The 14,818-nt window shown below is 49.7% G+C and overlaps 1 protein-coding gene across 1 annotated transcript in view; it reads right to left on the bottom strand.

Annotated features, from left to right (window-relative positions):
- LOC146380902 (activin receptor type-2B-like) overlaps positions 1-14,333 on the bottom strand; it is a 28,716-nt gene extending 14,383 nt beyond the window's left edge. Inside the window, exon 1 of the mRNA XM_084940301.1 lies at positions 13,973-14,333. Within this exon, the coding sequence (XP_084796427.1) occupies positions 13,973-14,024 (52 nt within the window). The 5' untranslated portion in view covers positions 14,025-14,333. The remainder of the gene's footprint in view (positions 1-13,972) is intronic.
- Positions 14,334-14,818: the final 485 nt, after the last annotated feature.

Raw genomic sequence — 14,818 nt, 5'->3', positions numbered from 1 at the left:
TTGTTGCTGTGTCAGCTTACATCAGTCATGTGATCTGGAGGTGCAGCGTGTCCGTGGACCTCAGAGGGTTAATAACACTCACCTTCCTTCCATTTCCACAGTGTAACATCCACCCACCTGTGTGAAATCTGAAATTCCCATGGTGTTGTTCAAAATGTGCTCTGGCACCATCATAAACATCGCTTGGGTCCTGCTATGGGCTGAACCGTTTGTTAATGGTGGAGGGGGGAACACTATGCATATATTCAGTTTTAGCATTTATACTCACTGTTGACTGTAACTACGCTCAAACTGTTAATGCGATCTTATTTTAATAAACAACACTGTCATATGCAAGACTAGGGGGCACTTGCCACCCGGCTCAGACTGACAGACACACTGAGCTGCTGAGGTCCTGCATGAGGACAGGACGCGAACCAGAGCCGCCGTGCAAACAGCGAGGACTGCAGGAGAGCAGAGGGAAGCTTCACCTCACACCGTCTGCACAGACATCACAGCAGCGCCGTCGTTATCACAGAGCTCGATCAGAGAGGAAGCCCAGAGCACACCATCAACACGTGTTCTTAGCTGTGATTGGAGGATAAATCAAACACTTCCTGCGCTCACAGCATGAAGCCACAAACCACCCACTCTGAATCCTTCACAGCGTTTCAGCCGTGTTCTTGTTTCAGAGCCCGAGGTGACCAAGCAGGTGGAGTACACACACACACACACACACACACACACAGATACCTGCTGATCAGTAACATCCAATCAAAATCCTAGAATTTCTGGAGCTCCACCTTCTCGGGCACTCTGTTGCTACAGTGACCTCACAGCAGCCCTATTATTGGTCGCATGATGTCATTAAAAGTGCAGGTGCAGAGGTGCAGCTCAGCCGCGAACGCTGACGCAGCTCTAACTGTTTGTGAGTTTTAATGTCAGCGTGAGGAGCAGCAGGCGGAGCTTCACGTGTTCATGTCACAAATCCTACAGTCTCCTCACAAAGAGAGGAGCTGCAGGGAGGAAAGAGGCGTGGTTACTGTGGTGATCGGGAATAAACCTGCCGCACTGCATTATGGGACAGCAGGCAGCACCTCTGAGGGTACTGCAATAGCAGGGAGTACACACTTTAGCAGTAATGTTTGCAGGAAAGTACTACGACCGAACCATCATCAGTATTCTGCAGGTCGACCTCGGTTACCATGGAGACCTGTGTGCTGATGTCACTGTGTGTGTGTCATCTGACATTTACTCAGACGGCTTCTTCAGTTAAACTGGAGCAGCGAGTTCACACAAACACACCTTTGAAACGACCACCGAGCTGCTGTCAGTCGCTCTCCATGCTCCATGTATTGAAGCTAAATCACATCTAATAAAATCAAGCTGACGTTTGAACTTTGACCTGAACACAAACATCAGGGTTCACTTTCCCACTGTTAGTCAAACCCAGGACTTTGAGTTCTGTCATTTCATCATAATATCACAAAAAACACAAAACATGAACATTTCCTTTTTACCAACCGGCCCTGGAGCATCCCAGCAGCTCTCTGACACGTACAGCAGGAGTGTGAGCGGCACCATCAGGATCTGTGCTGGATACACTCGGGGATCGACTCCTAATGTCTGCTCACAGTCGTTTACACACACACAACGCTCTGATGTCAGGTGACAGCAGGTTTATGGTCACAGAGCAGAGCGGTGATAACGCCGCCCACCCTCGCTGCGTTCTCATGACCTCGGTGACAGCGGCGCAGACGTTGCGGCGAGCACGCCGATGCTCACGTCACGAAGCGGGATCGGCGACAGCTGCAGCATTGTTCTGTGTGAGCGCAGCACGGACTCGAACCCTCGGCCTTCCAGCTGCACCGTCGTGCACATTAACATTTGTGTGCTGCATACGTGTGAAAGTGTGTGACCTCTGACCTCTGGCGTCTCCAGATGACACGCATGCAGACGTGAGCCAACTGCGAATGGCTCGACTGTGTGAGCGCGTCGCTTTCTAATGCAAAGTGAGCTCATAGCAGCTATTAGAGCCTTTGTAAACTCCAGACACCAGGGGTCAGAGGTCACGCTCTCATATGCAAACAAGCACATATATGCACCAGCACACACACACACACACACACACACACACACACGGGCATCTGGCAGACCAATTATGTGCGTGCATATGTTAGTGTGATGATAGGGCAGCATATAAGATGCAAAGTCATGGGAACTAATCACACACACACACTGGGGTAACTGGTTCCCACAGACGGCCCAGGCCCTGTGCTGGGTAAGAACCTTGTATTTAGGCGTCCTGCCCTTCAGTACAGTTTCAGACCTAAATGACCCAAACAAGGTGAGGACACGCCTCCTCCTGACCACTGACTGCCTTTACTGATGTCTTGTAGCAGCGCCGGGTGCTACGAGGCTATCTCTGACCTCTGCTAATGTAGCTGTGTTTCCTGCATCTATCGTTCACACTCCAGGACAATGAGCGTATGTGCGCGGCGTTCCCACGAGAGCGAGCGGACAGATGGACGCTGGTCTGACGAGCGATCGACACAGAACAAACTGCGAGCACATAAAGATCAGACAGAAGCAGACGATGGAGCTACAGCTGGAGTGAAGCTGACTCGTTCACCACGTCAGCGTCCTCAAACACACACGAAGCTTCTGTGGAGCTTTTTACATCATGTTTATGTGGTTTTCAAAACGATCCCTGATGCTGGATCAAGTACTTTGAATTAAACTGAATTAAAATTTGGTTGATACACCAGGAAATCAAACTAAAGCTGCGAGAAGTAATCAGAGGCTCAAGTCAACTCGTACAACAGACAAAGAGCACAAATTCTACTGTGAGGGACCTGCTCACAAACAAACTGAAACCACCCGGTATCGTTCCCGGTATCGTTCCCGGTATCGTTCCCGGTATCGTTTCCTCCAGCAGCTGTCTCCAACTTGGTGCCAGTTCTTTGGAAAACCACTCCAAACGCTAACAGAGGTGTGTACACGGGTGACGATGGCCTAAATCTTTCACTCAGACGCTCAGGTTCTCGTCCTGTTTTTCAGCCTTCAGTTCCTTTTGGCTCGAAGTGGCTGAGAAACGTCGTTGTGCGTTTCAGTATGAACTGATGACAACACTGACCACATGCTTTCAGTGTCACCGAGAGAATCGCACAAACACCACCTCTGCAGTGCTGCATACTTTCTGCTTACCGCAACAGTTTAGTTCCATTTATGCAGTGACAACAACATCGCAACATCACCCTGACAACAATCGGAGTAGTAGCAGTAGCAGGTGCGAGTAGAAAGACGCGTGTTCATCACACCTGAGTAAGTGCAGGTGATACTGGGCGGGTCGTCGGAGCTGGTGCCAGCTCGACCCTACAGCAATAAAGGAGGCAGCTCTTTGTGACTGCGTGCATGGCAACGCGGACTTTAAAAGCAGCCACTGGTGGTCTGGGTCCATCACAGAGAGCCGATGGAGCCGCCAGACTCGGGGTGGGCGATGTATCCGATATACTTAATGTATCGTCAGGTTTTCCATGTACGATGGTCAAAATGGCTTTATCGTAACCATCAAGGTTACCATGGAGTTTTTTTCTCACACGCTCTGCAAATGCATCATTTATCGCCCCTCCCACCTGGCAGCACCACGAATGTGAGCGTCTCCACCAAAGCACGTGACATGAACAGCGTGACGGTTCCACGTCAGTCACTGGTCTGTTTCTGTAACACGAGCTCATCACAGTTCGACTACTTTCACATGTTATAACCTCTTTAATCTCCATGATTTCATGAATTCTTGCTTGTTGGCGAGTGTTGACCACAGACCGTCGTACTGTCACAGACCGTCGTACTGTCACAGACCGTCGTACTGTCACAGACAGTCGTACTGTCACAGACCGTCGTACTGTCACAGACCGTCGTACTGTCACAGACCGTCGTACTGTCACAGACCGTCGTACTGTCACAGACAGTCGTACTGTCACAGACCGTCGTACTGTCACAGACCGTCGTACTGTCACAGACAGTCGTACTGTCACAGACCGTCGTACTGTCACAGACAGTCGTACTGTCACAGACCGTCGTACTGTCACAGACCGTCGTACTGTCACAGACCGTCGTACTGTCACAGACAGTCGTACTGTCACAGACAGTCGTACTGTCAAAGACCGTCGTACTGTCACAGACCGTCGTACTGTCACAGACCGTCGTACTGTCACAGACAGTCGTACTGTCACAGACCGTCGTACTGTCACAGACCGTCGTACTGTCACAGACCGTCGTACTGTCACAGACCGTCGTACTGTCACAGACCGTCGTACTGTCACAGACAGTCGTACTGTCACAGACCGTCGTACTGTCACAGACAGTCGTACTGTCACAGACCGTCGTACTGTCACAGACCGTCGTACTGTCACAGACAGTCGTACTGTCACAGACAGTCGTACTGTCACAGACAGTCGTACTGTCACAGACAGTCGTACTGTCACAGTGCTGTCACTGGTGAAAAACCTGTGTGCAGCTGATGCTTAAAGAAAACACTGAAATTCATTCAGACGCTTTTGTATTCAGAGTAGAAAAAACACTGAATGGTTGATTTGAATAAGCGCAATTTTAGACTGTGTATGGTTGAAAATAACAGTTTGTGGAGCTTATTTAAACATATATATATATATATATATATATATATATATATATGTATATATATATATATATGTTTGTGTCACGGCCTTTTATGTTCCAAACACCAAAAAAGTGAAAGAAAAGGCCGTGGGTGGCAACGGGAGGTTTGTTTTTGGAACGCACTTCTGACTCCATTGTTTAAAAATCATATGTTGTTTATTTCGTGGAAAATTATAAACAAAAATCAACCAAATAACTTCTTAAAACTTAAAATTAAACGAAAGTTAACTTAATTTGCTTTAACAACTTCAAAAGTGGTCAGAAAATCCTAACCCTCCCGTCGTCCCATCAGACATTTGGCAAACAAAAAACCATCTTTACCTCCAGGTGCTCTTAAGCCCCTGATTAATGGGAGGGTCCATGAGCCAATGAACCAATCACTTTCCAAAAACGTTTCCAATAAAATGAATTACAAATTGACATAACAAAACTAGGTCAGCATATTCTTACAACTTTAAAGAAAAAACAAAAATGAATACAAATTGCGTTTTATAGACATTCAACAAAAACACGACATTATATCTCACATCACCAGCCCCAACCATGACCTGCTGCAGTGATGAGGTGAATCTGTGAGTAGTACTGTGAGTGATCGAGGGACAGCAAAGTGAGCAGTAATGTAAATAATAACATAAATAATGAACTCAGCACGGCCCACCGTCCACCCCGACCTCCTCCTGCAGGCGCTCCACTGGCCAATCAGACAAACTGTTTGTGCTTGCTCCTTTCTGCTTTGACAAATGTTGCAGCACCAGTGGCACGTGAGCGTGCACGAGGCCCAGCATGCACGCTCATGTGTCGACAGCCAATGGTGGCTGGCCCATCTGATCTGGGGAGGACGACCTGCACCAGAGCCTGAGGGTGAGCTTTGTTGACGACGTCCAGACAACATCTGTCTCCGTCACCTCTGGGAGGAGACGGATCCCCACCTCCCACCACCACCCCTCCTCCATGTTCTCATGGGAGACAGAGAGTCATCCCCTGACTGAGGGGGGAGGGGTCGTCTGTCCCCAGGGAGCAATCAGTTTTTCAATGACCCCCATCTGTCACAACAAGGCTCCAAACTTTACAGCCCCCCAAAAACAAAGCAGACGACAACCTGGTTTCCACTGACATGAATCCACACCGCGGGCCACGAGGGCGCCGCGCTCTGATTGGTTAGTCTGACTCATGTGAGACACGTCCTCGCTCGCCGTGTATGATAAAGTGTCCTGGACCCCATTGTTGATCTGTGTGCTTTGGGCCCCACAGCTCAGGGTAGACCAAGACACACACACACACAGTGTGTACTCAGAGTCCACAGGTACTCTGATGTCCGCTGCTCGTGATTGGCCGATTGGTCCTGCTTGGCGCCCTGTGAGGTCAGACGGTGTCAAGAGTCAGGCCGAGGGTCGTCGTGTTGTGAGGCGGTCAGCAGGAGGTCACAGCTCTGTGACATCATCGTGGATGGAAGCGTGGAGCTGCGAGCGCCGTCCTCACTGGCGTGTTACTTCCTGTTTGTACAGCACGGGTTCAAACACTGCAGGCTGAGCTCAGCTGGTGACAGTGTGAGGAAGAACGCCCCTTTAACAGGAAGAGACGTCCCACAGAGGCAGAGCTGGGGCGCCCATCTCCTGGGAATAAAAGGCGGAGCAGAGTGAAGCAAGTGATGTTGCCCGTCTGTGGTCACTAATGTCCACGCCTGGGAAACGTTTGTTGGCGTTGCACCTTCAGGCGCCAGAGCGAGCAGCAAACACGTTAGCTTCAGGAAACCAAACCCTCTGATCACCTGCTGCTGTACGCTGACCCTCACACAGCCGAGCAGGGCGGAGCTGACACACGCGGCAGTTTACGGCGATGATGGGCGTTACCTTGGTAACACCGCTCTTAAAAACGAAACTGAAGATCAGAGGTTAAAGCGCGAAACAATAACTGATACAGGAAGTGCTCGCTCACTCTGCACATACTTTTACATGGTCAGGACACGGTACCAGTACACGTGCTGGGAGTACTGGTACTGCAGTAACAGGCTCCGCTGCTGTGAGAGCCTCGCCTCTCCGCAGCTCCCTCGCCCGGCCTCAGGTACGAGGAGCTGCAGCTGGATCTCAGGTCCAGGACAGCGAAACCATAGAAGGCTGTGACCTCACACACCAGCACGCCATCAGAGCCTGAACCTTGGGGGAGGGGGGTGTAAGGTTAAACTCATCTCTCACTGAGGTGATGCAGGAGGAGGAGCCAGTCTGCACAGTCAGCACAGGTTTAGGAGAACGAACACCTGATCCATCCCAGCGACAGCCGTCCCTCAGCTGGGGCTTCTTCCTGTTCAGAGGGAGTTCTTCCTTCCCACTGAGCAGCGAGCTGCTGATAGGCTCGTCTGACTGTTGGGGTTTCCCACCCCTATCGCAGGGTCTTTACGCTAAAGCAGCTGGAGGCTGTGATTTGGTGCTGCTGTATAAATAAAGTTGAGTTGATTCTGAAAAAGAGAAGACAGTAAACGTAACGTGAGGCGTTTTTAAGGTTTCCACGCTGAGGTGAAACTCCGCCCCTTTGCAGATGTTAGTATGACTCAGCTGTCACTTTAGGTTGGTGTGTCTACACCCACCAGCCTAAAGCTCCGCCTCTGAGACCTGATAGGCTATCCATCACCAAGATCAACGTAAAACTGGACATGTCTGTGCTGTTTTTAATGATGTCATGTGACCCATAATGAGGTCACTGTACTAACAGAGCATCCAGGAAGGCGGAGCTCTTCAGGGAGGATTTTGATGATGTTGCTCATCAGCAGGTACGTGAGTGTCAGCTGATCGTGTCTGTGGGTTAACGATGGTGCTGATTAACGAGCCGCTAACACAGCAGCGCTGAGTCAGCGCTCTCACACGCTGAGATGGCTGCTTGGATCATGTGACTCTGTGCTCTGATTGCAGCGTCCATGTTTCACCGCTCTGATAGACGACCTGCTTTCTCAGATCAATGCAGAGGGAGGAGGAGTCCGCCGTGACCCCGCCCTCACACACACCGTCAGCCCGGGAGGATTTCTGTGTGCTGGGAGGCCGAGCGATGGATGCTCAGTATGTTGGCGCCGTTGTTGTCATGTGACCATTTACCTGCCAAATTTATATCGTTTCTACTGCCCACCCCCACCTCAAACTGGCTGCTAAAAGCTCTGTGATGGACGGGAGACGGAGACATAAACATGTCCTCATGAATAATTACTGTGCTGCCTTCACCTCTCCCAGAGTGCTGCTGAGCTCTGATTCACCATATCAGCACCACGTGGGTTCAGCCCGCACAGCGACACTCGTGAGGATTCCTGCTGAGAGGTTTCACTCTGACCCAAGTCTTCAAGCCTCAGAGAGAGCGCCGTCCTCACAGGAAGCTCCGCCGTCCTCACAGGAAGCGCCGCCGTCCTCACAGGAAGCGCCGCCGTCCTCATTCATGCTGACTGCTACCACCCTTGTACAAACTGAAGTGGCCTCACAGCTCTGCTCCGGACCCAGCACCTCCCCCTCTCCCATCTCCTCCTCCTCCTGACCCCGTGTCATTACTCTGAGGGAGCTGCGAGGAGAACAAAAACAGACACTGGGCCTTTAAATCCTGCCAGCAGCCAGGAGAGACCCATCCCCCATCATGCATCTCTTCCTTAGCCCCCCTCAATGTTCAGGCCCTGCAGGGAGCCGGAGCACTGAGCACGCCCCGACGCTGGGCTCTGCTTCACCCGGCAATAAAACAACAACAACAACAACACAAAAGCACACACCACTGTTAGCGAGCCGCCGCTCAGCGTCAGGCTGAAGGTGAACCCGACGCTCCTCCACACAGGCCTGCAGTGATGAGCAGCTCAGCGTCCGTTTCTGAGGCGCGTCCACACGGAGACGCTTTCAGGAAAACTGAGCTTTTTAAAAACCCGCTCCAAAGTGATACATTTGAAAATGCAGTTTTTGCATCGCGGTGAGGACAGCGTCACCGCAGGCTTTCGGAAATGACGCATGTTAGTCATATGATGCAGTCATGTGACCAATTAAACTAAGATGGCGGAGGCCATTACGCAGCAGTCGTTTTGTTTGCTCTCAGCTTTGACAGCCATACTAAAGATTAATATCAGTGTGTACGCGCTCCAGAGAGCTTCTCTTCAAATTCTTTAACTCTCACTCGCTTTTGCAACTTTGTACTTTTGTGTTACTCGCAGCAACAACCCCACCTCATTGTGAGTCCATTTAACAAACTCGCTGCTTTTCAAAGAGCCAGAAAGTAAATACACAGCAGGTCGAATCGTCTTGCGTTTCACGCACGCGCAGTACTGGAACGTCAGCGTTTCAGTCGTTTCAGTGTGGACGAACAGCTGATAGTGTGGACGCCGAGCGGTTTCAGACGAAAACGCTGTTTTCAAACGTATCCGGATCAGCGTGAACACATAGAACCGATACTTCCCTCAGGAGGTGGAGAGTAAAGACGGCCACGCCACCTGGGGCGTGTTCACACCTGCAGCTCGTTTGCTGATGAGCGTCACTACAATCACGTGACAATGTTCAGCCTGCTGATTGGTTCTGGAGTTTCGGAGAACACGGAGCGTTCGTGTCACGGCACGCTGCTGACCCGTGCACACCTCTGTACATGTGAGGTACCTGCTGTGTCAAAGCATGCACGGCTACAGGAAGGGTGTGTGCTGTGTGTGTGTTACAGCAGCACAGTGTGTGTGTTACAGCAGCACAGTGTGCATACACAACAAATAAACAGCACAGGCATCCACAGCCACAGAAACGATGAAGAAAGCTGCAGCAGCGCCATCAGGATGTGGAGCAAACGCAGGCCCGACTGTGGCCACGGCGTTCACACCGAGAGGGAGAACAACCCCAAACAGACCGAACACAGCAGCTCTGCAGTGTCATGACGGCCTCGCTCAGCCTGAGCTTTTACTGCAGAATGAAAGCAGAGCTTCAACCTGAGCTGATGATGCTGAAGTTTTATGCGCTGCCTCCACCTCTGTCATTTCACCCAATCACACGATGCGATTGGCCATTTACATCGTATGACCACAGGCTGGTCACAGACACTTTCACAGCTACTCTGACGATCATCGCTGCAGGAATCCATGAGTAGGTCAGCTGCTCTGCTCTGATGTTTGATAACCTGCAGAACACGTCTGCTTCTATCCAACCAGGGAGCTTCTTCAGGCCGTGTTGTATTTTTAAACCAACCACGGAGCGGAAAACTGAATCCCAGCGATTATTGATCGGAACTGGGAATCAGAAGAAAACCCCTCTCACTTTATATCCGTGTACAATTCACAGTCAGACGGCTGTAGCGTGTCTCTGCTGACCTGTGTGTGTGTGTGTGTGTGTGTGTGTGCACGTTTTCCACAGCAGCTGATAAACTTCCACTTTATTCTGACTGTACAGACCTGCTGGTGCAGATCCTCAGGGTCCCTGCTCTGCAGCACGCACACACACACACACACACACACACACACACACACACACACACACACACACACACACACACACACAGACACACACACACACACACACACACACAGCAGCGCATCAGTCTGTACAGATTTCTTCTGAGCTGTTGGTGGTTTGAGTATCTGGACCTGTTCACCTGAACAATCAGCATCAATATATTTGATCCTGTGCTGATAGGTTATCAACACCCTGACCCTGAACCACATCTTCATAACCTGCCTCCATGATTCCAGCTGGCGAACGCGCTACAGTGACGTTTGTCTTTAAACAGGGTGGTGGACGACGTTTAGGCAGTAAAAATGGATCACACATTGTTATGTGGTTACTAGGCAACATAATGACATCATAATATATTATGCACGATTCAGCTGTTGTGGCGATTAATGAGATCCCACCCTCATGAAATTAAGATGTCACATATGTGCTAAAAACAGGTCAGCATGTGACTAGGTGGTAGAGCAGGGCGATATGACCAAAATCTCAGATCCCGATATTAAGACATCTATCGTCCCGATAACGATATAAATCACAAAAATGTAACATTTTCTGTAAGTTCGGTGAATCTCGGGCAGCTCGACTTGCGTGAAGTGTTTCCAGCTGCGCGTCATGTAGCTGGAGTCGAGTGTTTTAACCGATGCATGAAACGATACATTTTTAGACATAAGTTGTAACGGCCGCCGTTTCCTTTGTGAGTATTTATTACACGGCGTGCTGCGGGGAAAAGCCTGTTCTAACGTTGGAGTCTAAGGTTTATTTTTTAGCACCTGGCGTCTTTTTTACTTCTCATCCGTAAATAATCTTTCACGTGATTCAGTTTATTTTGAAAAGTCTCAACAGGATCTTGAGCTTTATTGTGAAAGGTTTATGTGGAACATAAACAAGCGGACACGCGATGGTTTTACCGTTGTTGTTGCTAACGACCACGCATAAAAACAAGCGCTTGTCTGTCTGTAGTGTGGTTATATTAAATATAAGAGAAAGAGAGAACTTTAATAAATTAATATAACCACTACAGTGACCATCAAAACCATGAAAACATATTGCCGTAAACAGTTTATTTTGCAACACCACGAAGCGTAAAATGAAACGATAGACGTTTTTATATCGTCATCCGATATATATCGTTATATCGAACAGCCCTATATATATATATATATATATATATATAAGTATATATATATATACAAAACTGACGATATAACTGACACTAGACAAAATACTTTACAACTCCACAACTTTATTAGTGCAAACCCCAAAAACCCATCAATGTATTTTCACTTAAACAAGCAGCTGTTTTTTATGTGCATTAAAGTTATATATGCTCTTGGAAATGAGATTTTTAATCTCAATGAGATTTTTTACCTGGATAAATAAAGGATTAATAAAAAAAAATATATAAAAATGTAACAGTGCAAATGCAAATTCCTCGCTGACAGTTTAACCAAAAGGCATTTCCAGTGGAAACTGGCCGATGTATCCTCAGCATAACCATGTATAATATCCACAAAAGAGGTTATACACACACAATACGGTAATATTATGTTGAAGCACAGTACGTATCACTCCGCGAGGCTCCGCCTACGATAGCCGTAACGCTCCGACAATCCATCAAGCGGTGCGGCTTCGTAGCTTAGCAAAGTCGTACTGAAACATTTGACAGATTTTCGAGCGCCGTGAACATAAAATCGTTTCGAGGTCAGTAAACACAACCAGAGTTCATACATAAGGCACACGGGATTATAAGGGGCTCTGTCGACTTTCAGAAAAATCAAAGGATTGATTTTCATTGTGCCGTATTTTCCAAAAAACACGGTAACAACGACGGCCCGCTAGCATGCTCTACCAAAAATAGTGCTTTGTTGTGTATCTGACGGATGAAAGCTAAACCAGTTCCACACCACTGAAGCTGCAGCACAACAAACCAGTTCTGGTTCATCCGTTTCATTCAGCGATCCGCTTTCGCTCTTCTCATTCTGTGTCGCCGCCATGCGCGTATGAAAACAAAGGCACTGCGCATGCGTGTTTTACCCATATTCTATCGCCATATTTCATTTTCTTATCGTTGCCCAACATTATACCGGTATTACCGTGAACGGTATGATATGGTCCAGCCCTACTGGGTGGATGCTTAGCAACATGATGACATCCTTACACCTGATGTAGATGAGAACCTTCAGAGGTCTGGGATGTACATAAGAGCTAAGTTTGGATGGTGAACTTGTGATGGTGGAGGACGAGTGCGTGGACAAAGAAACAAGCACACAAACCGACGTGGCGTTACAGTGAGCTCACCACGAGGACGGTGATGACAGCACGGGAAAGCTAATCAGAGCTGCAGTCACAGACCTGAGCACTGACTGAGTAACTCGGAGCACTTTCACCGCAAACAGCCTGCTCAGCTTCTTTAAACACACAACAAACAAAAGCAGCTCAACAACACTAACCTTTATTCAACCTCCTGAGATGAGGAAGAACACACAAACAGGCTGAACCCAGATCCAAACCTGGGCGGTCCTGCTGCGAGGCCACAGCAGTGTTTGTCTTTAACAATAAACACAAGCTAACAGGAGCTAATGGGGCTAAAAGGAGCTAACAGGACAGAACAGAGGCTAACAGGAGCTAACATGGGCTAACAGGACAGAACAGTGGCTAACAGGTGGTAACATGGGCTAACAGGACAGAACAGTGGCTAACAGGAACTAATAGGGGCTAACAGGAGCTAACAGAGGCTAACAGGACAGAACAGTGGCTAACAGGAACTAACATGGGCTAACAGGAACTAACATGGGCTAACAGGAGCTAACAGTGGCTAACAGGAACTAACAGGAGCTAACAGAGGCTAACAGGAGCTAACAGAGGCTAACAGGAGCTAACATGGGCTAACAGGACAGAACAGGGGCTAACAGGACAGAACAGGCTAACAGGAGGTAACACCAGCACAAGCCCAGACAGAAACTATGGGGGTGTCTAAATTCAGGGGCTACATCTTCCTGAGGCCGCATTTGTAGGCCGATTACGTAATCTGTCTGTAGCTGTCTGTCGCTGAAGGAGCAGATCTCAGTTAAATATATTTAATGGTTATATTATATTATTTTTACCTGGCAGTGTTAAACTCCGCCTGCTTGTTGAACTTTCAGGTTTTCCTCCATCAGCTCCACCATACTGACCAATCAGCTCTCTGGGCTTTGACGGTGGTCAAAGGTCACATTTGCTGTAGGAACAGACAAGTAACTAACAGACAGCACAGCTGGACAGATGTGCACAGAGGCACGTGACTCACAGCACTGCTGGAACCAGGTCAGAGGTCAGCACACACACACACACACACACACACACACACACACACACACACAGACAGAGGTGGGTCTGAGGAGGTGTCACGCGCCTCCGCTCCATTACTACGGGTCCACGTGACGGAGCGGCTTCATTCATCCGCGACGTGTCGTAGTAACGAGCGCGTGCACGACAGCAAAGCGCGCGCCAAATATCAAACATGGAAAAATGAAGGATCTATTACTGATCCGCCACCGTGCACAAGCACACAATACAGGGCCGCCTGCATGCGCGCGTGCGCAGCGGCCAAGCCCCCCGAAACGCAGCCAAACACACCTGACCGTGAACGCATCACACCGGCAGACCGGGACTCTGCCACCAGAAACAAAGCAGAGGACACACACACACACACACACACACAGAGTCCGGCTCTGATCTGAAACAGTCCGTGAATAAAAGCCCAGAGACCGAGGGCACCGGGGACGAACTCCTGGGCGGTCCTCGGTCCAGCCTGAATCCTGCTCGCGCTCCTCGCCATGTGCTGCCGAGTCTTTCTCTCTCTCTCTCAGTCACACGCGCGCGCACACAGCTGTGCTTACCTGCACACAGAGTTCCCAGCACGAGCGCGCAGGTGAGCCAGGACAGCCACATGTTCTCAGGGTCCTCCAGGTTTAAAGGCAGAGTGTGTGTGTGTAATCCAGCGGGTCCTCGGAGGTCTCCTCGCGGTTCTTGAGCCGTGCAGGGCGGACAGCGGCGGCCCGGCCCGGTGGGTGTGGGGGTAGGGGGGGTCAGTCTCGGTCCCGGACCAGCAGCAGCGCGTGCACAGCCCGCAGCCCCGCTCTCCTCTGCCTCTCTGTCTCAGTCCTCTCCGCTCTGGTCGGGCTGATGGGGACGGGCTGCAGGAGGCTGGTGAAGCTGCTGCAACCCCTACCCACAGATCATACTTCCGCTTTCAAAATAAAAGCGTTTTCATATCTTAGTGAGGACGTCTAATTAACACAATGCTTTCCGAGCTGCTTACCCTAACCCTGAGTCTGACCGTAACTCTGACACTAAAACCACATTTTTAGTCTCGAAAATGTCTGTGGGGACGGGCTGTTGATCCCCACGAGTATAGTAGCACGCCAATTTTCTGTCCTCACAAAGATATGTAAACACACACACCCTCTGTCTCGTGCAGAGAGAGAGCTCCTGCAGGTCGGTGCTGGCAGGCGTGTTCTTACTCTCACCAGTTTAGCTGCAGCTGCAGCGATGATGGCGTCCTCCGGCCTCCCACAGAGGAAGCTGAGCCCGGAGGCCTCTGAGTCAGGACAGCGTGAACATTAACAACTACACGTGTGACACTGTTAAATCTCACAGAGCTGAGACTCAGATCTGAGGAGTGTCCTGCTCCGACCCCTGCTGTGACGTCACCTTCCTGGGGTCTTCACTGACGATCACGCGAC

This window comes from Perissodus microlepis, chromosome 9 (assembly GCF_051167445.1).
Source record: "Perissodus microlepis isolate ML-2025 ecotype Zambia chromosome 9, ASM5116744v1, whole genome shotgun sequence".
NCBI classification, from domain to species: Eukaryota; Metazoa; Chordata; class Actinopteri; order Cichliformes; family Cichlidae; genus Perissodus; species Perissodus microlepis.
The sequence above is the reverse complement of the archived record's forward strand: the minus strand, read 5'-3'. Positions and strand labels throughout refer to the sequence as shown.